General features: G+C 43.5%; 2 protein-coding genes across 7 annotated transcripts in view; one reads left to right on the top strand and one right to left on the bottom strand.

The window, feature by feature from the left end:
- Positions 1–6,462, bottom strand: part of LOC115156829 (xenotropic and polytropic retrovirus receptor 1 homolog) — a 36,694-nt gene extending 30,232 nt beyond the window's left edge. The window contains exon 1 of the mRNA XM_029704551.1: positions 5,940–6,462. Coding sequence (XP_029560411.1) covers positions 5,940–6,008 — 69 coding nt within the window. The 5' untranslated portion in view covers positions 6,009–6,462. The remainder of the gene's footprint in view (positions 1–5,939) is intronic.
- The window catches only part of LOC115156830 (dual specificity protein phosphatase CDC14AB), a 50,979-nt gene that overhangs the window by 2,091 nt on the left and 24,206 nt on the right, over positions 1–24,682 (top strand). The window contains exons 1-5 of one of the 6 annotated variants that reach the window (XM_029704553.1): positions 7,720–7,906; positions 7,999–8,051; positions 15,468–15,545; positions 19,233–19,341; positions 23,013–23,103. In XM_029704553.1, the coding sequence (XP_029560413.1) occupies positions 7,891–7,906; positions 7,999–8,051; positions 15,468–15,545; positions 19,233–19,341; positions 23,013–23,103 (347 nt within the window). In that variant the 5' untranslated portion in view covers positions 7,720–7,890. Of the gene's footprint in view, positions 1–7,719; positions 7,907–7,998; positions 8,052–15,467; positions 15,546–19,232; positions 19,342–21,801; positions 22,505–23,012; positions 23,104–24,682 lie in introns of those variants that run through there. The other 5 variants (XM_029704554.1, XM_029704557.1, XM_029704556.1 and 2 more) reach the window with 5 other exon arrangements.

The raw sequence follows: 24,682 nt of genomic DNA, 5'->3' as shown, positions 1-24,682 counted from the left end.
TTGTGTGTGTGTGTGTGTGTCCAACACTGCCAACCCCCACTGTTCCCAACAACAATGATGCAGGCAGATCCATTCTCACATGCTTGTTTTTCTCTCTCGTCATGTGACTCCTTGGAACAACAGCTTCACCATCAGGCTACAACAACAGGCATCCTCAGTTCCTCAGTCCAAGAGATGCCTTTTAAAGTGTCCAGATAAATGTTACTCCTAGGCAAATAGCCTGGGGTCAGCTTTCGCTGCTATTAGACACTATTAGAAATACTGTACTTAGAGTCTACCCTACCTGGGGGGGGGGCTACCCTACCTAGATGGAGGATAAAATGACTTGCACTAGTTCATGCCTATTCCCTTAGAACTTGGCTAGATCAGATAGAATCTCAGAAACAGTCAATAGCGAGACAGCGTGAGAACCAACAGACTAAGGGGGCCCATCTGTGTATTCCTCCATCTTAGCTGTGGTCTTCTGTGAGGGGTCGGTTGTGTTCCAGCCCATCTCCACACAGTCGGACCGTACATATAGTAAGACTGCTAGCCTTTATCATATTAATGTGGTTCCGAAGATGTAAAACACTTCAAGGCATTGTGAGATCTGATCATTTCGCACAGTGCGGCGGGCTGGAACGCGACCAGCGTCTTTCTTACTCTGCCCTGTAGCTGAGCCAGTTGATGACAGTGATATGACCCCGCCGTGAACCTGGTCCCTGCTCTGCACCCCACGAAGACGGTCACAGGACTGTCCCTGTGAGAGCGAGGGCTAATATAAAATGGAACAGTCCACTGTTGAACGCTCCAGTAGTTTTATTAGAAACAGTCAGTTTGACCACACGGGAAGGCCTGAAGAAGACCCTTGTGGTAAAATCATTGCTAGTAAGTAAAACCACGGGAACATTTAGCTCCTAGGCTTAACCGTGAGAAAGCGTCTTCCTCTTTTTCACATGACGTTTTGTACCCTTTTTTTTGCACTACTTTCTAACTAGCAGTCCAGTGTTTCCCTAGGCTTGTTCGGTTTTTAAAATGGTGACAGTGAGGGACGGTGTTTTGACTGAGCAGCAAATTGTTTGTGGCACAGATGGTAGGGACGATAACAGCAACAGAGGCAGCGATGGCATGACGTGGTCTGCTTAGAAAGCTCGCCAACTGTCATGCGATGCTCAGCATATAGCCTTACAAGACAGGGTGCCGGGCTACTAGTGTAGCGAAAGCCCACGCTTTCCCACACTACCCACGGTGTGTGGGTGTGGGTGTGTACGTGACAGAGAGGGCAACTGCCCCTTGCTTGAGCCTGTGTCTGTGCAGTAAGTGTATCAGTGGGTGTTAAAGCGTACATTTCCTAAAGAAAGCAGAACACTACAGGCAGGCGATTATCCCTTTAACCCAACCTCCCTCCATCCTCCCTTCTCTGACGCTGTACTCCTGTTGGCCTTTCACAGGTCTGTGGTATCTTCGCATATGGCTGTACTCACACAGCATGGACCGTAATACAGGCCAAACAACAACACAAGGCCAGCCAAAATCAAAGCAGTGTGGACGGTGGAGGTGTGTGTGTGTGTGTATTTGGCTACACCAGGAGGAGTCTAGGAGACTGAGCCTGGTTAGAATGAACAGAGTCAAGTTGAGTGACTTCTGACTACAACTGACCACTCACTCTGTCTCCAATTTCACTGCATTCGTCTGCCTAACAGGCTCCTAAGCTAAAAGAAAACTGATATATATTTGGGTGTCACGCTTATAATAGGATTATATCTACTCTATGACGCACAAGCCAAGATGAAGGCGTAGGTTGTCTATAAACTATTAACTACTGGTGAGTTAGCCACTGCATCTCCAATGTGAGCTTGTAAACCGTAATCAGGGTCATATTCATCGAACAGAAGAAAAAAAATGACTCAAAAAGGAAGGAACTACTTGAACGTGTCCAATAAGAAACTTGTTTTTGTTTTCCGTTGCAAACCGTTTGCCCTAACGAATACGACCCACCCTTGCTTTCTGCAAAGACAACAGCGATAATCATAAACTGTGACTTTAATGGTTCGGTGTAACTCGCGTCAGGTGACAGCCAGCAGCCAGAAAAATCGGCTGACACCAGCGTTCCACAAGAGCGAAAGACACAGCAGTGTAGACAACAACAGAGGTCACACAGACAGCACTAAGACTGGCACTGGTTGTTATTCTCAATGACAACCGTAACCACAGTCACACACACATGAATACAGACAGACATGAATATGGCACGCAAACACATGAATGCGCACACAGTAACACAGGGTCAATCCGACGTCTGCGTTGGCCGTGCAGCATCCTACGGTGACGCGGCCTCTGCAGAAGTCAGGGCGTTCATACTTCTTGCGCTTCGCCGAGCAGCGCAGAGCTGTTGTCAAGGAAGTTGTCAAGGAAGGGACTTTGTGTTTATACAGGACCTCCCGCCCTCACCTACTATCAACCAATCATGTCAATGCGGAGCTATATGTAACCCTCCGCATTGTTACAAAATTTGGGGCGGCGCACGGCGATGCGGTACAGAGCTCCATTTGGACTCTGCGTGCTACCGGGGGCTCCGCAATGGCGTCACACTTTTCATACAGAGCCTCCAAACACATTTCAGGCATAAATCGGCTTTAAGCTTCAGCCCGTTTCCCTGCTGAATCTAATTCAGAGGCAGTAGAGTGCTCTGCTCATACAGAATGGTGAGTGCAGAGGCCAGCTTCCCTCTTGCCCTGAGAGAGAGAGATCAGTGAACAAATACAACACCTATATCTCAGAGCTGCATATGCATGCACTCACACACATGCATACGTGTGTGTGTGTGTGTGTGTGTGTGTGTGTGTGTGTGTGTGTGTGAGTGAGAGAGAGAAAGAGAGAGCACACTCAAACAAACCGCACACACACACACACACAGCTAGGCAGAATCTAACAAACAGGTTCTCATAAATAGTCAGATTCTCAGAATACACTTCTGAAAACCACTACACAAGTGATAATTCGTCTCTATGTGTTGTGCAACTCTAGCCAACAGCCGGGAGTGTGGAAAGACAAATTGTGTCATCATTGTGTAAAGAGCTGACCCCCGCAAGAGCTAAAGAGCCATCATTCCGTGTCTGTTCCAGCCCTGCCAATCTCTAATCGGTAGGCTATTCCCACGAAGGAAACCTCCGCAGCACTGATGTTAGATGATTAAATTATATGTACTGCAGATGGTCGAGAGTGCTATTTTCTGAGGGAGAAGAAAAGGGGGGGGGGGGGGGGGCTGGGTGTGGTGGACACATAACTACACCATATTTCATACATTTTTAAGAATGCCGGCCTGCACACCTGCGTAGATCAATATGCCACAAATCTATTTGGTATGCTTATTTCATAACAAAGAACCATTTTGTTCACACACTGTCCAGCAGAGTGAAGTCCTGGGGGAGGGCAAGCTGACCCTTTACAGAGATGTTTTATTAAAAATCAGTGCAAGAAGCAGCAAAGCGTAGATTAGAACTGGAAGCAGCTGTGGCTCAGTCTGACTGAGGACTGCAGCCGTCGTCACCTCCAAATGCAGGTGCTCATTGCAGAGCTACAGTATGTTGCTGCATTCCACACCGGTTCCATAGATTGCAGGTCTTTTCAATCATCCCCATTGAACAGAGGCACTGAGTTTGTTAGTAGCTGTGATGTAGGGTTCAGACAGAATAAGACTAACGTAAGTAACAAAATCTGGAAAAAGTCAAGGGGTCTGAATACTTTACGAAATCTTATAGTTAGTCGTTTTATAAATTGATTATAATTATTTTGAAAACAATATAATTAATTTTAAGCCTTATTCATACAGTTTTGTTGAATAGGAAATACATCAAATATTTGTACTGTGTACTTGAGCTTCTATCCTCAAAAGTGACTACACCTCTGCAATTTATATCAGTTTTTACCAGAAAGGTGATATTTGAACCTTTCTTGGAGTATGCAGCATTACTAGTTATTGTTTATTGCACTCATGATAAATAATTACTTGGTGGATTACGTAGGTTACATTTTCAATTACATATAGTTACATTTCAGAGGTTAATTCCTCAATCTAAGTCCTGTGCATCCCAGCGTGTGACAAAATCAATGGTACAAAACCAAAGACATTGATCTGTTTTAAGATTGATTGCTTATGTCATTGTGATGACTAACTTTTACACCAATCGGAGGTTAAAAAAAAAGGATGTGTAATTCCACTCAATTTTATGGGGTGAAAACGCAAGCTTGTGTAAGGTAGTAACACAAACTGTCCACATTATGGAAGTTAGTGCAACATATACAATAATTTAATATGGCAAAGTAATTCAACATGTCAATTTAAAAAGGTGCAATATGCAGAAATTGATCTGCCATTCCCTGGTTGTTAAAATTCTAATAGTTCGCCTAATTTCAGTTTGTGACAAAACAAGCAATCTAAACCAGGGTTCCCCAAGCCGCGAGTTCGCTACACCTGCAATAACATCTGCTAAACATGTGTTCAGTGTGACAAATACATTTTGATTCGGCCTTCCAAGATTATTCTTATTGTTGGACATAAACTGTAAAAACACCAGGAAATCAGCTATTTTAATTTTTAGAAAACTGTTCCCAAGTATTCCCACGCATAATAGAGACATTTGTAATCGTATACAAATAATAGATAGGATTTATATAGCACTTTTCTACTAACTGACGGTCCTCAAAGCGCTTTACGTACTCAGCTCATCCACCATCAATATGTAGCACCCACCTCAGTGATGCACGGCGACCATTTTTATTTCAGAACTCCCACCACACATCAGCTATCAGCTGGAGAGGTGAGGAGTGATATGCCAATTAGGAATGAGGGGGATGATTAGCTGGCCGTGACAGAATGTGACCAGGTTGGGATTTTGAATGACCACAGGGAGTCAGGACACCACGTTTTAACATCCCATCCGAAAGACTGCACCCTATGCAGGACAATGTTACCAAATGTAATCAAGGTTTGAAAAAAAGTATGTTATAGTCAACAACAAAAAATGATGATTATGTTCTGGACCCCCTACCATCCACTGAATAACAAATTGGCCCACGGCTGAATCTAGTTGATGATCCCTGATCTAAACCCTGTGAAATATATTTTCAATTGTAATTTCCGCTGTTTGAAGCTGGTGTACAAAACCGAAAGTAAAAGACGCTAAAACGAAATTTAAGAAGGGAAGCATAGAAATAGCGCACATCTACCGCTTCTTAGATTTGCTTTCAATAAGAATGACATTTATAATTCACATTTCTGTGAATTTCGTCGGTTGCCCAAAAAGTTACATATTGCAGCTTTAAGATTATAGTACATGTTGCCCACTCACCAACTATTGCAACAATGACATCTCTTTCTCACTCTATTTCTTAACCATTTAGAGGGTTTAAAAATGCTCTCACACACAATTGAACCGGTCGCTCTAGTCTGGACTGAAGCATCCACAGCGTCTGTGCAGAAACCTGAACGCATGAAGTCTCTAATCCTAACCGATAAAACTCAACTCCACGATTTACGATGGAGTTGAGCGGCGACTAATTTAGTGTGGGCGGACTGGAGCTCCGACGTCTCATTAAATGAAGTTTTTATCCAAAAACTGCTGATTTCAGCACCCAAATAGCCTGCAATTACAAACGACATTGTTCTGTGTAATTGCAGGCTACTTCATTGGGTGCTGAAATCAGTCGTTTTTCGTAAATCGTGGAGTTGAGTTTAGTCGGCAAGGGTTCAGCCAAAACTATTTTCGATACTGGCGAGGTGGTTAGCGAGATAAATTGAGCAAGCTAACCCTATATTACTAGTTGGGTTGGCTATTAAAAAAACCAAGCTCCGTTAATTAAGAAAACCCCCTTTTTGGCACCTACTGTAGCTAGCATAATGTAGCTAGCTGAGCGAGCCAAAAAGCAAGACCGCTAACGTTAGCTAGCTAGCTATTTACCTCATACTGGATGTATTGTTTTCTCCATTCAGGAGTGATGTGCGCCGAAAGGTGCTCCGTGAATTTCATCCTTCCTCAGCGGTTCCCCTCCCAGGGTTTCGACGATGAAATACTAGCTGTCAAGATGACTTTCTTTGTGATGAATGGATATCAAGCAGCTAGCTTTTTTTAAATAAAGGCAGCATGGATGATGTGACAGAATCACCACTGAGCGATGTTTGTCATCCAGATTATGACTGTGCTGCTCGCTTCAAGATCCCCTTTTTCTCCGTCTCACATTATGGTCGGAGAACGTTGGCGGGACAATCCCGAAACATAACTGCCAGATGATGCTCCTCTCCTCCTTTATCGTAACTATGTTGTCACTATAATACACTGTTATTTCGCCTTTCGTTGTTACTTTGACAATATTGTTTTTGTGGGAACACGGGTCTAGCCTCTTGTGCTGTAAAATCGTTCAGTCGCCATCATTGGGTAGAAAGTGACGTACTTGTGTCGTCACCGCTCATAGAACGCACCATTATGTTGCAAAACGTTTCGTTTGTTGTGAAACGTTTTGCAACAGAAACCATTTACTCCAAACATATTTATTTTTTTTGCAACAGAAACCGTCTACTACAAACGGAAAACGTTTTGCAACGAAAACGAGAGTTTATATTGGCTAAATTCAGGTAGGGCCGTCCCCGTTTCGGTCCGTTTGCTCTGTTTGCTTCCGTTTGGTTCTTAAACGGTCAACGGTTTAATTTGCGAGACGTAATGAATACACCACAGGTGGATTGTTTCCTCCAAACTCTCACCGCTCCCTACATTTGGAATAAGTTAAGAGCATGTGCAAATTGCCACTGTGCCTTTCCCACAATTTATAGTCTAAACAAACCACTGATTTTGCTGTGAGGTATAAACCCTTGCCAGGTGGTCGGACTTCATACATTTGCGTTGTGAACATCAGTGTCGCCCAGAGCAGTGCTATATTTATCAACAGACTATGAGTCGGAGCTTGATTGCCCCAAGTAGGTCTGGCACCAAGGCTTTATGAACAGAGCTCAGACTGTTCCTTGGTATGCAACCAACAGAATAAGACATCGTGACGTAGTCACTAGATGGCCATGCAATAATAAGGACACATGTAGTGTAGGGATTGAGGGAAAGAGTCACAATAGGACTTGAACCAGCAATCCTGCACTTCCAGGGCAAATGCACAACTACCTATAAGGTCCAGACTTCTTCGTACAGAGTAGGCTATGCTCACAGTACACTATTCCCGCTCTCTCAAAACGCGGCACGTGAGTTTCTTTTGACAACAGCGCCCTCAAGTGTCAATGTCAGATATGCCGAGAGCATAATGTCACCAAGCAGTGCCCACAGGCACCGCCAAAGTTGGTGGGTAAATGAAGATATCCCTTAAAGGCCGTTTACTCTAGAACAAATGTTCACAGTTCTGGGCTACTTAATTAAGGGGTGGCTCTCCCAAAGGCACCAATGCGATAGCAGCTGAGTCTAGTCTAATTAGTTAATTGACTGTAGGCCTATATGAAAGTCTCTGGTACAGCTACCCCTCATATTGCCTAATAAATCAGACTGTGATACCAATTCTTGGTATACAATCTGAAACAAAACACAGCAGAAAATGTTTAGTAATGTTTAATTGTCTGCGTTTGGTCCTTCATCTGATCAACATTTTTTGCATTTTTTTTTTGATATCCAGAGGAAAGCATTATTTACCCAACTTTTTAGAGGTCCCGTACTGCCTTTGAAATGTATATTAATTGGCACATGCGCAAAACCATGTAAACGCCTGCAATTAGTATGCATTCATCTCGTGCATGTACTTCCGTCGTAAGCAAACAGATCTTGATTGCCACACACAGAGACCCGCGTTTTGAAGTCGGTTTATTTATTCTTTCCTGTGAATATGTTGTCTCAAATGTTGACCAGCTGAGAGACCTACCCCATGGGCAATTGGCAGAGTAAGTTCAAACATAATTGTATTTAACATTTGTGACAGACAAGGGAAGTTTCGTATTTTTTCAACGTAAATGTGCGTGGCTATGCTTTTCAGGCAATGTAAAGCATCGCCACAATCGGGATCTCCCTGGACTCCTCTGGCTGCTAGTAAGATGAATATCTCAAATAAAATAAAACTATATATTCTTTGCGGACAGGGATTTTACTCTGTAAATGTTTAGTTTTTCTTGTAAGGATTCAAAATACTGTTGTGAATAGGACAGCTAGTACTCACCACAACATTTAAGTCATTTAGCAGACGCTCTTATCCAGAGCGTCTGCTCTGGATAAGGGGTTGTTTACATGCTAAGTTAACCCTATATTAAAGAGTGACAAGTCCCCACAAAGTTAAATCCTCTTGGCTATGAAAATGAATAAAAGTTGAATTACTGGAATTAAACTCAGGAAATGAGCTTCGCTGCATGCGTGATGATTTTTGATTGTGTGAATATGCTGCAAAGTCAGCTCCACCTCTGTAGTGTGAAACTAGTTATGTTATATAACTATTTAGTGCTTGAGTGTGTGTGTGTGCGCGTGTGTGTGAGAGTTTGAGATAAATACCTAAACACAACTTTTTTTTTCTCAAATCTTTATTAGGCATGAAGTTAAAAAACAGTGATTTTCAAAAAACAGTGGGCCTAACACACCATGCACAATAAAGGACAGCATTTGAGATGGATTACTCTTGCCTTTCAATTACATAAGAGTTGAGTTTGCTTTGTTTTGACGTCAACATCCGCTCTAGGCAGCCAAAGGCAGACTAGCAGCATGATGACACTGGCCTCTGGTCAAATTCAGCACCATGTGTCGTGGACAGCGCCTCTGTGCCACACCACATAATGCTGGCTTGAAATGGCAAACATGTATGTCTCCCTGCAACGATAACGAAGTGAAATCTGTATAGGAAATTATATTTGGTGGTAGAATCACTAATTTATGCGTTATTGATTAGGCTACAGATGCAATGCTTTTAAATAGGCCCCCGAGTGGCGCAGCGTTCTAAGGCACTGCATCTCAGTGCTAGAAGCGTCACTACAGACCCTGGTTCGATTCCAGGCTGTATCACAACCGGCCGTGACTGGAAGTCCCATAGGGCGGCGCACAATTGGCCCAGCGTCGTCCACCTGGGGTAGGCCGTCATTGTAAATAAGAATTTGTTCTTAACTGGCTTACCTAGTTAAATAAATAAAAATAAAAAACAGCGTCGCGCAAAAGAATGGCGCGTCCGCGTCCATTTAGTGCTGTAGGCAGAGGGCTCGGCTCTTGGCATTCACCGCGTGCCTTAATTGAATGACTTTAAATCAAGGTCCGCTGTGAACACGGAGAGCCGGAGTCTAAATCATGGATGGAGAGAAAAAGGCGTCACCGGTCTCCATTTTAGGCAATCCTATCCATAATCTCACCAAGAGAGAGAACCGGTCCTTGTCGCTTCAGATGGGGGTGCATTCCATATAGCGTAGCCTCATTTCCATATAAGGTATTGCAGCCAATTTGGATAATGTTTGGCCCATGAAATTTCGTTGACTCAACCTCGGCTATTCATAAGGAGATCACCAATACGCCTACGAGATAATCCACGGCAGCCATTATAAGAGAATCAAGTTGGTTAGGGACGGCCGTGTATTTTAGTCCTTGTAGGAAAGGGTATGCTCTGAATTTGGAGGTTGTAGGCTACCACAATGAAAACGCCTTAAGGTGAAAAGAGGTGGCACATTTGATGTCCTTACGCGCCTGTCATGCAGCATAAGCAAACATGTTATTTACCATAGTAGTATGACTAGAATAATCCTATAAAAATACCAAGGCCGTTATTCCTCAGACATTCATTCAGAGATGGAGGGGAGATAATCTAGGCCAAACAACAAACACCATAGCCCGCAACACCACTAATCCGACATTGAATGCAAACATTTGACAATTCTGCAACGCCCTAATTCACTGAAAAACGCAAAGAAGAAAAATACAAAATACAGAAATAACCTAAAGGATGACACGTTTAGCCCGTGTCTGGTTGAAGGGCAACAATGATTAGGGTAAATACAATAATATAAAAATGCTGCCAAATACCAACCGTGCGCACAAAGGTTGTCTATTATCTAAAGAGAAATAACATCATCTTATTGAAATACAACCCACATAAATAAAACGACACAGGTTTTAACTGCATACAGGCTATTCTGGTCCATGGCGCATTCTTTCCTCAGGAATGATCCCCAGTCGCATAACACTTCTTATCACGTCTGAGTTCGTCTCCAGAATTCGAGGGATTTTGATTCGATGCCGGAAAAAAAATATTTTCTAATCTAATAGCCTACATCCTCGTTCGGCATTCTTCTTCGGTGAGAATTGTACTATTATATGTCCTTCCAGACGATAGCAATTTAGCATCCTTTCAGCGCGAGAGGATTACGAGCAGGGTCAGTGACGTCACCATGCAGACAGATGCTCCAAAATCCCTCTCATCCTCATCCAATGCCCTTGAGACTGTTGCTGCGCTTGCAATTTTACCAGCCTTTTCTCAAATAGCTATTTGCAAAAACGTCCATCTACATTTTTTTCCACAAGTCAGCAATATTTTCATATGCCGAGTGTGAACATTTGTGTCCAGGCTTGGCTTGCACATAACTGTGCATGATGACACGTGAATAAACTAATGAGTCAATTATGTATAGGTCTAATTGGCCTACTCTCGGCAGATACTCATGCAGCACACACTTTGGGTCTTTTAGCAACAGGCCTATCAGAATATTTACAAACTATATCGAGATTTACACGATATAGGAGCCATCCAAATAAACTGTGCATAATTCAGCGGTGGACATACCGATCTGAGTTTGCCACTAGAGGGCAGTATAGCCACACAAAGCACCTTGATGCAAAGTTCATAGGAATTCAGCCACACTGAAAAAGAAGGTTAGATTTGTATTGATTAGTCAGGACTGATGAGCTCAGTTTACAGATGCCTCTGGCCAGCCATGGATGTGCATGTGTCCAGTCTAAATACATGATTCAATGGCTCTATTCTTCAGATTCAGTGGGTCATTCCATTATAAACCTGTCACCATATTCGGTACATTGTGCTCTCTTTTCATCAGAACATCTCGCCATATAACATGGTTGAACAGAAATGCTATGGACAGAGAAAGACATTCCCATGATATTCTGCTTAATCTTTTCCTCTCTTCCTAGTTTTCACTTTCAGTCATTAGTTCCCTATGATGGGACCACATCAGTTCTGCCTTAAGCCGACATCAAACCATGTGACTCTTTGTGGAACAGCAGGCTATACCATATCCACTCTATCTAGCTGGACAGTGGCCTTGTGATTTCACCAATGAGGAAGGAAATGAGCAAAGGATGAATGCTTTGGCTTACAAAACATACTCCACTTGCTTTTAACCCTTGATATTGGGGATGGGCCGATATTGGATGAAGGTGAAATCCCAAGTTAGTTTTTACTCTAGTTAAATCTTGAATAGCTTTATCAGCTGTTACACAGTACAGACGCAGTTTCTGGAATTATTTTTTTGTTTACTACTTAACGTCACAGTAATCCTGCTTTCCTGAATACATGAGAATTATGACCTCACTCCTTTTCTCTTAACAGTAGCAGAACAGTATGCTCATCCCTTTCAAGAGATTAAAACAGATCCAGATCTCAGTGCTGTCCTTCCCTTATGACTGCTTGAGGCAGAAGTTGCCCTTACACACAGGTCTAGGATCAGATTACTTTGCATACCTGCAATTCTAACATCTGACTCTGCACTGGTGGTTGGGGGCAACTACCTACTCCTATATGACCACTGATACATACAATAACCAGATAGGTATCCACCATATTGCTCTCAAGTGATCAGTGCTTTCAGATCAGTGTTAGTGAAGGAAAGGATGGAATAAAAGGGAAGGAAAGTTATAAAGCCTCAGTCAGTGTGCTGAGGTGTCCAGGGATGTAACCAGGCAACCAATTCCTGATAGTGAGATGTGCAATACCTGAAGGTCCCAGCTTTACCTACTGAGTAGTGTCTCATCTCAACTAGTTCCCACCGGCCATGGGATTAGTATCCATGACTGTGTGTGCTAGGCCATGTTTCCATGACCCTGTCTAAGCTCTCACCTAATTGGTTAATTAGGGCAGATGGTTCGGAGATAAGAATAGATTGAACCGTCTACATGTCAGGCATGATATAGGGGAAGTTTAGAGTAGCCAGTACACTCCAGAGAATGTTGCACAAGTCTACTTTTAGATTTAGACCTCAGCATATTAAGACTGTAGGGCAAATCATCTCAGTCTCGCTGTATAAATTACACTCATCTTGGATCAGGGCCATGCACAGAACATACCTTTCAGGGGTCAGGTGCTCAAAATAATAAAAAAGAGGCACCCTGCTTGAAAAAATAAACTATTTTTGATGTTGTTGCATAGGCCTATTTCGGCAACAACACCCTCTCTCATCATCACAAATTGTAAGCAAGGCAGTTAGTTAGTGCCTCCAAAACACATGATTGACATCAGGAAAAGACGGTGGGCTATCAGATGATCATTGATGTTGACGATTGATGTAGGAAAAATCTGCTAGTTAGCTAGACCGATTTTTCTTTTACTGATTGTGTCTTTGAGCAGTCCCAGAAGTACCGATATTTTCAAACATGTTGGATTTTCTCGGTACAAAATCTGCAATGCTCGTCTAGTGTGAGATGTGCAACAACATGTTTTGAGAACGGTTATCAGCAATAGCCAATGAGAGCTCAATCACCAGAGAAGAAGCCAGTGAGATGACGTTGTTTCGCATCACCCTGAATGACTCGAGCAGGAGCGATGACTAGGCTACTACTAGTATGCGTTTGTACTTGCCTTAAACCAAAGCGTCAAATTGTTACAGCTCTAAAGTTCACAAGCAATGTTATTCAACTTAAAATGTTGGCTAGATATTTCAATTCTGAATAGCAAGCGTGACTGTATGACTGAACTTTTATGAGGCTGCTTTGAGACACCGCTAGTTCTAGCTACATTAGGGATTACTACAAATAACAATGCCTGTAGCAAACCTGTGTTTATACCCGTGAATATCGACTTGACCACTTCAGCATGGTTTTGTGGCACAGTTGATGCAATGCAGGGCTATGGGCCAGAAGGTTAAGTGTTCGCTGACCACCACTGAGGAGCTCATTCTCCCTGCCGGTTTCATCTCATTACACTACGATCAGAGATGGATGCAGACAATGATCAGCTAGGGGGAAATCAGATTATGAACATTTTGATGCTATATTCAATGGTGATTTGTAGCATGTGCATCTTGGTGGGGCAAAAAAATACAAATAAAGTGGGATGCACGCCCACAAAGCCACTACACAACACTAAACAATACATTAATTGCACTGTAACGGTGACAAACGGTGCCCACAAACTGTTAGGGTCTACATAAAGCTGTCCCAACAGCAGAGTCCCAACATCTTACCACTGCTATACCTGGCTATCAGCGGAGCCTTGTCTGGCAGCGAAACAGTTCATTCAGCCTCATTTACTGACTTTTAAAAAACATAGCTGATATGGATGACTTGCTTAAACAAATGTGGTTTCTAATGACAATTGAGATGCTCAAACTATGGCATAAGGGGACGACAAGTGGATAAGAGGCAATCCGTAATTTAGATTAACATATTAATGAGTGAACTAGGATGGATGTAGTCAATATAATTATTTGTTTAGCACTTTTGAAATGTACAGCGACAGAATTCAGACAATGGGCCGTTCTTACAGTGTTCTCCCTGTACACCAAGTCAGAACCATAGGATAAATAAAGGGGGAATATAAGCAGACAATGAAAGCTCTTACAAAATTTGATGATTACATTTCTCTAAAACAGGTTATAGGCTACATGTGCACCACCAAGTCAGAACAGTAGGCAAAATTAAGAGGAGTAAATAGACCAAATTATTAGGGTGAGGCACATGGGCTACTAACAGCTTACTACACAACATACACTTATGTATACTGTAGCTAAGAAAGTAATAATATCTCCCTGGCATATTACATAATTTATGCAGCAGCATAAAATACATTTTTGGACTCACCTTGTTGTGCTGTGCTCACTTGAACAGGAAGGTGGCGCGGCGGTCCTTCGTGGGCAAATGTTGTCATCAAAGTCTGGCATTCTCTGGATTTATGGTGCTTTCAAGACAACTGGGAACTCTGAAAAAAACAAGGTTGAATCATGATGATGTCATTGATCTTCAGGTCGTAGCTCTAGAAAGAGGCCAGAGTTACCGATTTACAATTCCAAGTTGGATGACCGTTCAAAACGTATTTCCCAGTCGGTACTATTTTTTCCCAGAATTCCAAGTTGTCTTGAACTCACTGAAGTCAAGGTTTCGCAGTTCAGAGTTAACAGTTGTTTTGAGCGCAGCACAAATCATGCTTCATTGACAGCATGGCCAATGTTGAATGTTTATCATTTTAAACTTGGAAAAGAGACACTTAATCCCAGATTTGGGACCATACAGCCACTCCACTGAATAGCAGGTTAGTGATTTCTTTGCAGTGCTTGCAGTTAGCCACTGTCACTGATTCCTTCCAAACCACTCATTGTTGAATTTGCGATTTCCAACTTGTTGTGTAATGTTTATGTCCAATGGCTGATGAGCATCGATACATTTTGTCTATAATTTATCTTCATTATTTCTCTTCATATGACAAGGATTAAAAAGGATTTGCCAGTAGCTTGTTGACATGATTCATGATGACCGCTAGCTAAGATTTTGAAAGTCTGATGTTGACATGATCCGTCCAATTAAAGATACTGTAGATATAACGTGATTTGACATAATCTTATCTGTGGCCACATACCTTGAGCCTTCTTGGATGAGCACTTCTAATGTAACTCTATGGCAGCACCCAAGAGGCTTGAATTTTCGAGGTCTACCCTTAGACTTGGCGGTGACGTAGTTTCCCCATGAGTGACAGAACACTGAGCTAATCATGGCGCAACTGGAAAACTTTATCAACACCTATGCTTTGTATTTTCCGCTGGCTGCCTCACCACCACAGAAAGCACTGAGCTAGGCTGAAAAACCAGCATTTTGGAGCTGCCTTCCTCAAGAAATCAAAAAAGAAGACCATGTTCATATGCGGCTTTATCAACTCAATGATTTATTTTTTTACATTGTTTTCAAACTGATATGTGACACGTATTAATGCCAAAATAACATGTGGGGCTCAAACACACCTGTCCTGAATGAAAGGTTGCCACTGGCTATATTTATAATTATTTAAAATATATGTAACAAATGTTCCACCAACAGGTTTCTGTGTCAATGCACCACACACAACCCAAAAGCAATGTATAACTGCATACCGATTGCCGACTTCGAGTGCTTCATCGTGGTTTGCGTTTTCAACACCAAAATTAAATAGAGTATGTCAATCTCGAACAAACACAAAATACATCCCTCCCTACTCAGTATCGAAGGCTTGGCTTGACAAACTCCGATTGTCATTAAACTTTTTGGTGTTTTGTTTTCTAACAGATGTCTCCTCCCATTCATCGAATGACCGGTGAACAGTTTGGATGCTGGAATTATATTGGAGTGGATGAACATGCACAGGTAGCCTACAGGAGACTTTTGAAATAGCATAATCAGATGAAAACATTGTGACTGGTTATGTTTATGCCACACATAATAGGTAATACATTTTAAAAGTTAAAAGTATGCGCCGGATGTCATTCATTTCAATGGGGAAGTCCACAATGGAGTGAAATCGAAACGCCCCCTTGTGGTTGAAGGTTCTGTTGTAAGACTTACGCTACATACTTTGAATTTTCTCAAACTTTCCTTCGTTTTCAGTCTAGCCAGAGTCCATCGAAGAACAGGAAGTGACCAAACCACCGAAGAAGATAAAAATGTGGTTTTCGGTGATGGCATAATGGGATAGCTAGCAACTTGTAAACAATTGAGTACTTTAATAGTAATGTTAAATAATACACATTGTCTGTTAAGCCAACTATATTATGACTGTTGCCTCCCATTTAAGTTTATTGTGATGGTAATGATGTTTGTTTTTGATGATAATTATTAGGTGGAGGTTGCTAGCAACAGTGGTATCTTCGGCGTAATGAAATACGTCACGATGTGTATTGGGCATAGGTTTGAGGTCGAGGAATAGCCGCTCGGATCGGAAAGGAGGCAGAACACGCATTAAAGGTTAATACAAGCTTAACTCCATTGATCTACGTGTGTGCGTGCACATGAGTTGAGTGGGATCTTTTAGTAGTGGACACGTTTTGGCAACATGATATCTTCGTCTGTCCAACTCCCATTCACAAAGTTTTTATTTTTTTATTTTTGTCTTTTTAATAGTAAAAAGGAAAACAAGGAAGTCGCCTTCCCTTGCTAGTAAGTGCTAGCTGTCAGCTTCGCTAGCTGGCTTTAGCCTGGCAAAAAAAACATACCAAGCTAGTTAGCCTTTTTAGTTTCCCACATCTCCATGTGAAATAATCAGATTTATAATTAAAAAATATTCCCTGGCAAATACTCTTATACTTGCTTTTGTAACCTAAAACATTTTCCCAGTTTATGGTGCTTGTGTATTCAGTCCCATATCAGTTTTGGTCAGGAAGCTCTTCAGCTGTTGCTGGTCGGTGGGGGTGTGCCAGTCTCGGACAGCCCCCACTTTGTCCTCCATGGTGCTGATACCCTCCTTCCCCACTTGGTGGCCCAAGAAGGACAGCTCTCTCCCCATGAAATGGCACTTCTCGGGGTGGAGCTTCAGGCCTGCAGCAGCCACCCTCTCCAGCACACGCTGTAGCACACCCAGGGCTGACTGGAATGAGCTGCCATGGGCCAGGATGTCGTTGATGTATACCAGACACTCCAGTCGGGGTATTCCATCCAGCACCCTGTCCATCAAACGCTCAAAAGTAGCTAGAGCGTTGCACAGGCCGAAGCACAGGACCTTGAACTGCCAGTGTCCTCTGTTAGTGGAGAATGTAGTTTTGGCTCTAGCCTCTGGGGAGAGGGGCACCTGCCAGTAGCCACTGTGGAAGTCTATTGAGGAGAAACCTGGAGGACCCCCTAACCAGGTCCAGCGACTCATCGATGCGTCGTATGGGGGATGAGTCCTTCCTGGTTACCTCATTCAGCTGCCTGTAGTCTGCACAGAACCTCAGCTTGCCCCCCTTAGGAACCATGACAACTGGTGCCGCCCAGGGGCTGTCTGAGGGCTCGAGGAAGTCTGCCCACTGCATCGCCAACACAGCCTTGTCTGCTGCATCCTGGCATGCCAGCAGGATACAGTGGGGACGCATCTTGATGGGCAGAGCATCACCTGTGTCGATCTCATGCTGCACCAGATGAGTCTGACCCACCTCTTCCTCACTCAGCGCAAAGCTGTCTCTGAACTCAAACAGCAACTGCCACAACCGTTCCTGCTGCTCGGTGTCAAGACCAACACAGTTCCTCCCCCCATATCTCCCTCACTGCAGACAGTGTCCTCTCCTCTCCCATCTGGGGTAGCTGGGCTGGGGGGGTGCAGCCCGGGCTCACGGAGGGCTGTGTCGTGGGGGTAGCTAGGGGAATGTAACACACAGCCGTAGGTGACAGGGGGGCTGGCATGAGTCTCTGCTGCTTTAACTGTTGGAGTAAGGGGTTTTTTGTTTTGTGAATGTGACATTAGGGGGGGCCATGGTGACTGCCGGCCCTCCCTGGAAGCTCAGTTCGCCCCATTTAGGTCTAACTGGCAGCCTGTGCTCCTAAGAAAGTCCAACCCCAGGATACAAGGGTCTTGCACAGCCGCCACCCACACAGGATGACGCACAGACCTGCCCCCTACTGTCAGTCATTATTCCCTTCTCTTTCATGGGTGCCAGCTCACCTGTAACTGTGCCGAGCTGCAGAGTTGTGGGCTCAGACTGGCACAATATCCGGCCTCACAAGGGTTACTGTGGACCCAGTGTCCTCTAGGGCAGAGCAGGGCACCCACTCCACAGTGACAGGGACACGACAAAAGTCCGGCCCACCACAACAACAGGCTCCATCTGCACTCGTCTTACTCCACTGTCCAAGACGAGCCTTGCTCCCCCGTCTGTGCCAGTGGACTCCTCCTGGCGATGGTGGTTGTTGGGAAAGCGAGCCAGGGGTCCGCACTGCCCCATCTATGCGGACCCGAGCAGTTTCCCTGAGCTCTGGGGGACATGGGGCAATTCCGGCACAGATGGCCTGGCTGGCCACACCCTCAGCAGACCATGGGACCAGGGCGTGTGTTACCATCCACCTGTGCTAGCTCGCTCTGCACAGAGGGGGGTATGTGAGCATTATGCCCGCCGAGAGACGCTCCTAATGTCATTAGCTAGCACTCGTAGTGGCTCTCCAGGCTGCCTGCGTCTATTACTCGGAGCGCAGCAGCCCAGGCTGTACACACTGTCAGAAGCGCCTCCTCAGTACTCCAACAAAACCCCCAAAATCACGTCTGTCCTCGGGGCTAATCAATATCAAACAGGACAGAGCATCATCCGTGGGGCACAAAGCCAGCTGCAGTGCCCGATCTTCATTCGACCACCCCCCCAGAATGAGGTAACAGTTCAAACTGAGCATGAAAAGCTTCCCAATCTGCCTTAATGGTGTACTTCGGGGTCTTCACAGATACGGATGCAATCGGGGACTGGGTGCCGCCATGTTTGTTTACATCCTGAGCTCCAGCCTTCTCGTCACGCAGCGTCGACCTCACCCCTTCGGTCCGCCGCCCAGAATCCGTGCGAAGCACAGTCGCAGAAGCATCCATGCCCGCTTCAGCTGCCATCCTTCTAACAGTCACCCTCAAGCGGCTTCTGTGCTCCGATGCCCTGGCGATCCCCTCAGCCAGATCCTCCGATGTCCATGCACAAGCACCTCCTTAGCCATAATCGTCTCCTGCCTCCTCCTCCACTTTCGGATTCCCTTGAAACATCTTGAAACATTTTCAACCCCTGTTCTCCACGTAACGTTTGCTAGCCACGGTAGTCAGCTAGCTTGCCGGCTAACTTTTATCTACGTTTTTACTTCTGACACCAATGTAATGACCTGGCTAGATCAGAAATGGACAAAGTCTAGACAGAGGATTGCGTTTACGAATTCCCGGTTTATTAACCAAACTCAACACAGGCTACTGTTTGGCCGTAGCCCACGCCAAATAAACCAAGGAAAACAGTATCAAACAATGGTGACCCATCTCTTGTTAAGACCAGACATAAAAGAGGGAGAACAATGGCTAAGCATGGTCTTAAACTTGCGGTGCTCCACCCCCCTTCCAACCCCCAGTCGCTCCACCAACCACAAGGATGGCCGGCACCGGAACATTGCAGGCATTCCAGTGGTTGGTATTTCGCAGGGTCCGACATGCCAGTCAACCTGCTAACACTGGGTACTGGTAAGTACAATACAACAAACGCACATCATAACTCATAACGCACAGCTGTCTGTGCCGGTCGCTACACTATCGATGTTTACATTGAGCTGGGTGATCGGAATATGAATGACAGTCATCTAATATGCTGTAATAGAAATAAGGCCATGCTCATTAAAAAAAATATGTCATCCTCCCTCATCTTAAACGGCACCGATCTCCACCGGTACAGATCAGATCAAGGAACCAAGCGACGACAATGCCTCCATGGCTGCGGAAGGAATGATAAGCTTGTCTCAATTTTCAGGAAGTAAAAAAAGAATGTTGAATGCCGGAGCTTATTACAAGGAGATCTCAAGGTGTGATCCCTTTTGTGACGAATAATGACATTGCAACACTCCAGATCTTGCGTCTGCGTTGAGCTTGTAGTAAGCTTAAGCTGTCCTGAATAACTGGGCCTGATGAGAGCATAGGCCTAGGACGACTTGGGAGAATAAGGATTGGCAACAGACAGCACATCAGTATCAGAAGTACAAATACAGACAGACTGTTCTGTACTGTACCTTTTCTAGACCTTACAATCTGTCGAGAGTAGACCCACAACTGATCCAAATGGAATGAGACATTCAAATAACAGGGCTTTTGTACTATTATTTAAATGATATTTTCACTACAGTTTACGTCTAGAATAGAATTGTACTCAATTGTACTCACTTGAAAACAATAATGCAATATTCATTGCATTGTGTTGTTGTAGGCTAGTCTAGGTAGAGTAATTGTATTGTCCAAGGTCATACAAATTTAATTAACTGTATAACGGATACAAAAAAATAAAGTGAGGTGAGCCAGTGGGAAAAAAAGAATCATAATAAGAAATAAAATAAAATGTAATAATACTAAACAACCTGTGTACAACACCTAGCGGCCTCACCAAGAGATTTTAGCCTTCTGGAATTCCCACTTCTGACACCAATGTAGTACACGGCAGGACAAGGAAGTGCAACCGGCTCCCTGGTGTGAAAGGCAAACACCCTGTGCAGTTTTAGTCACAGTACATTTGTGTTAGGCTAGCGGTGTTTCTGTACTGCACATGTGATGGCAGAGTATGCAATACAAATTTGATACAAATCATCATGATATCATTCTGCCAGGTAGGCCTACTTTGCAGTCAACATTTAATTGGGAAGGTTTTTGGGGAACTTTTATAGAGCCGAGAGGCTTTATATCTTACCTTTTAGAAGTGTTTTCTTCAGGCTGACTCCTAGCATCTATTGAATTGATATTTCCCATAAATTCAATGTGCAAATCAACTTAAAGTAGTGTATCTACGAAATGTTTTGCAACGACACAATTCGAAAGGAAGGTTACAGCTAAATTGTTTCCTTTTACTGTTTGCGATTCACAAATGACTATTTTGATGGGCATGATTCGATTCACCGAGACCTGACCTACTACAATGGTGAAGAACATCATTCAGTTAGTGAATAATAATCTTTCAAAAATAATTGATTCATATTAATGAAATATTTTGAGAAATGTGAAGAGGGGAATCAGTTCTACAGTAAATTAAATTTGTATGGACGAAACAAGATCAATAGCAAAGCTTTTTGAGCTGCGTGTCTCATGTCTTGACTGTTATTTTATGCGCAGTGACGCACCTGGCCTCTCCACTGCCTATCAGCTATTCAAATCAAATTGTATTAGTCACATGCGCCGAATACAACAGGTGTAGACCTTACAGTGAAATGCTTACTTACGAGCCCCTAACCAACAATGCAGTTTAAAAAAATACAGATAAGAATAAGAGATAAAAGTCACAAGTAATTAAAGAGCGGCAGTGAAATAACAATAGTGAGACAGTATATGGGGGGGTAACGATACAGAGTCAATGTGTGGGGGCACCGGTTAATTGAGGTAGTACTGTATGTACATGTAGGTAGAGTTATTAAAGTGACTATGCATAGATGACAACAGAGAGTAGCTTGGGGGTAGAAGCTGTTTAGAAGCCTCTTGGACCTAGACTTGGCGCTCCGGTATCGCTTGCCGTGCGGTAGCAGAGAGAACAGTCTATGTCTAGGGTGGCTGGAGTCTGACAATTTTTAAGGCCTTCCTCTGACACCGCCTGGTATAGAGGTCCTGGATGGCAGGAAGCTTGGCCCCAGTACAATTAGTGTTGGGGGTTTTAAACACTTCAGTGGCACGTCCTGCTATGGAGAGGTAGCAAGGCCTAATGGTAGTCAGGTGGGAAGATATAGTTGGTTAAAGGACTGCATCACATGCCACAGGGAATGCCAAGCACACACACCAAGATGAGTGTGCCATTTGTGTTGGAGGCTTGCACCTTACATCACTTCAATGTTAACCACACTGTAAAAGTGACTGTTTTACAGGTCTATGTACTTTTAATTCAGACATATCAAAACTAAAACTGAATGAAAAAAAGATTGTAAGATGACTATTATAAGACTTCAAGTGGAAACAACTGAAATATGACACACAAATCCACAAAGAACATTCTTGAATCCTTGTGCGTATAAGACGTGACACTAATTGTACTAGGCTAGGCTAGATGAGTAACCATCACTGCGCAGCCCAGACACTTAACAGGGGATTTACTTCTTAGGTCAGAGCCGCCTCCTATTAAATGCTGATTGGTCGGACTCAACTAAACCATAGCGACGTGCCCCGTGTTGAGGTTAGGCATATAGTTACTTTAGATGCGTCTCGGACGAACTGGATTTTTCAGCCAACTTCAATTGAAACTTTTTTGTTGAAGAACAAACTAAATTGTAATATAGAACATAATCCAATCTAAATTCTAGGGAAGAACTTGAAGCCGTGCTGACAAGTGAGGAGAGTTGTCCCAAGTTGGATATGGTCACATTTGTTCTTCTCTTCATCCCTTTTGCCTGCGACATAGTTTTCGGGTGTGTCGAGAAGAAACATACGTTTTATTGACTCTTCACTAGTTCGTCAAAATAAGATAATCAAGAGGAACATTTCGTATTGTGTGCTGTAGTTTAGTTCAAAATGGGGCGCGTATAAATAACGTATTTTGCACCAACAATTTGCGCCCTCCATCTCCAATTCATCTGTTGAAGGACCCTATATCATTTTGAGATTTTAACAACGACGAATGAAATGGCAGATGATTATGTACTACTTGGAGCGTCCGAGTTCATCAAAGGTAACAAAAATAAAAGTAGTTGCGCAACTTGGCTTGAATAACATCCACTTATTGCGCGAGAGTTCATGGACGTGTTGGTCAGGCACATCCTTAGATTGCTTTCGCCCACAAACGTTTAGAACGTGATTTAACAGCTGTTTAACTAATTTGAATGTGGAATAAATGCTTTTCATTCGTGTAGTTAGTTTCTATGAGCATTGTTTGTTCACTTTCTAGTGACTTTAGTACTTTATTACTCTCCTAGAACGGAAATTTGATTGCACCAGCCAAAACATAGGCCTACATGGACTCACATTTTAATGATGGAAGAGTAACTTTATATTTTGGGTGTTAATTAATGTTGTTTGATGTTTTGGAAGAAACAAAGGCGGCTAAGCCTCGGGAAATGGAAAGAGTTTATAACCACCAATGTGGGTCATTGAGAGTGGGAAATTAAATATTCTTATTATTGTTGTTGGTGGTGTTGTTCTCTTTGCCTTTGTTTTACATTGTCTTCATTCTCTTACAGACAGGTTGTATTTTGCAACCCTTAGAACCAAACCGAAAACTACAGCAAACACTCACTACTTCAGCACAGATGATGAATTTCTCTATGAGAAGTAAGTAGGCCTGTTGTATGGACTACCCTCTTCAATTCAAACCACAGGTTTTCAATGGGTTTCATGTCCAGAGACAGAGAAATACTGGATACATTTCATGATGTAGTTGACCTTAGCAGCGGTACCAATCCTATGCCGTTTAGCAAACTCCAGGGGTTTACAGTGCATTCAGAAAGTATTCAGACCCCTTCACTTTTTCCACATTTTGTTACGTTACAGCCTTATTCTAAAATTGATTAAATAAAACATTTTCCTCATCAATCTACACACAATACCGCATAACGACAAAGCAAAAACAGTTTTTTTGAAATGCTAGCAAATGTATTAAAAATGGAAAAACTAGTATTACAAAAACTTGTATTCAGACCCTTTACTCAGTACTTTGTTGAAGCACCTTTGTCAGTGATTACAACCTCGAGTCTTCTTGGGTATGACGCAACAAGCTTGGCACACCTGCATTTTGGGAATTTCTACCATTCTTCTCTGCAGATCCTCTCAAGCTCTGTCAGGTTGGATGGGGAGCGTCGGTGCACCGCTATTTTCAGCTCTCTCCAGAGATGTTTGATTGGGTACATGTCCGGGCTCTGGCTGGGCCACTCAAGGACATTGAGACTTGTCCTGAAGCCACTCTTCCGTTGTCTTGGCTGTGTGCATAGGGTCATGGTCTTGTTGGAAGGTGAACCTTTGCCCCAGTCTGAGGTCCAGAGCGCTCTGGAGCAAGTTTTCATCAAGGATCTCTCTGTACTTTGCTCCGTTCATCTTCCCTCAATCCTGACTAATCTCCCAGTCTCTGCCGCTGAAAATCATCCCCACAGCATAATGCTGCCAGCACCATGCTTCACCATAGGGATGATGCCAGGTTTCCTCCAGACGTGACGCTTGGCATTCAGGCCAAAGAGTTCAATCTTGGTTTCTCCAGACCAGAGAATCTTGTTTCCCATGGTCCGAGTCCTTTAGTGCCTTTTGGCAAACTCCAAGCGGGCTGTCGTGCCTTTTACTGAGCAGTGGCTTCCGTCTGGCCACTCTACCATAAATACCTGATTGGTGGAATGCTGCAGAGATTTTTGTCCTTCTGGAAGGTTCTGCCATCTCCACAAAGAAACTCTGGAGCTCTGTCAGAGTGACCATCGGGTTCTTGGTCACCTCCCTGATCAAGGCCCTTCTCCCCCGATTGCTGAGTTTGGCCAGGCAGCCAGCTCTAGGACAAGTCTTGGTGGTTCCTAACTTCATCCATTTAAGAATGATGGAGGCCACTGTTCTTGGGGACCTTCAGTGCTGCAGACATTTTTTGGTACCCCAAAAATGTGAGCGTACAATATAGATCAGCATTTAAATTATTTATTTTATACAGTAATCTTTGCTCACCTTTATCAAGTGTATCAAAAATTTCAGACCCAACTGTTTATTATTAGAATTTTTTATTTTACCTTCATTTAACTAGGGAAGTCAGTTAAGAACAAATTCTTACCCTGGCCAAACCCTAGCCACGCTGGGCTAATTGTGCGCCGCCCTTTGGGACTCCCAATCACGGCCAGTTGTGATACAGTCCGGAATCGAACCAGGGTCTGTAGTGACGCTT

Source organism: Salmo trutta, chromosome 21 (assembly GCF_901001165.1).
Source record: "Salmo trutta chromosome 21, fSalTru1.1, whole genome shotgun sequence".
In the NCBI taxonomy this organism is placed as follows: domain Eukaryota; kingdom Metazoa; phylum Chordata; class Actinopteri; order Salmoniformes; family Salmonidae; genus Salmo; species Salmo trutta.
This window is presented reverse-complemented; position numbering and strand designations above follow the sequence as displayed.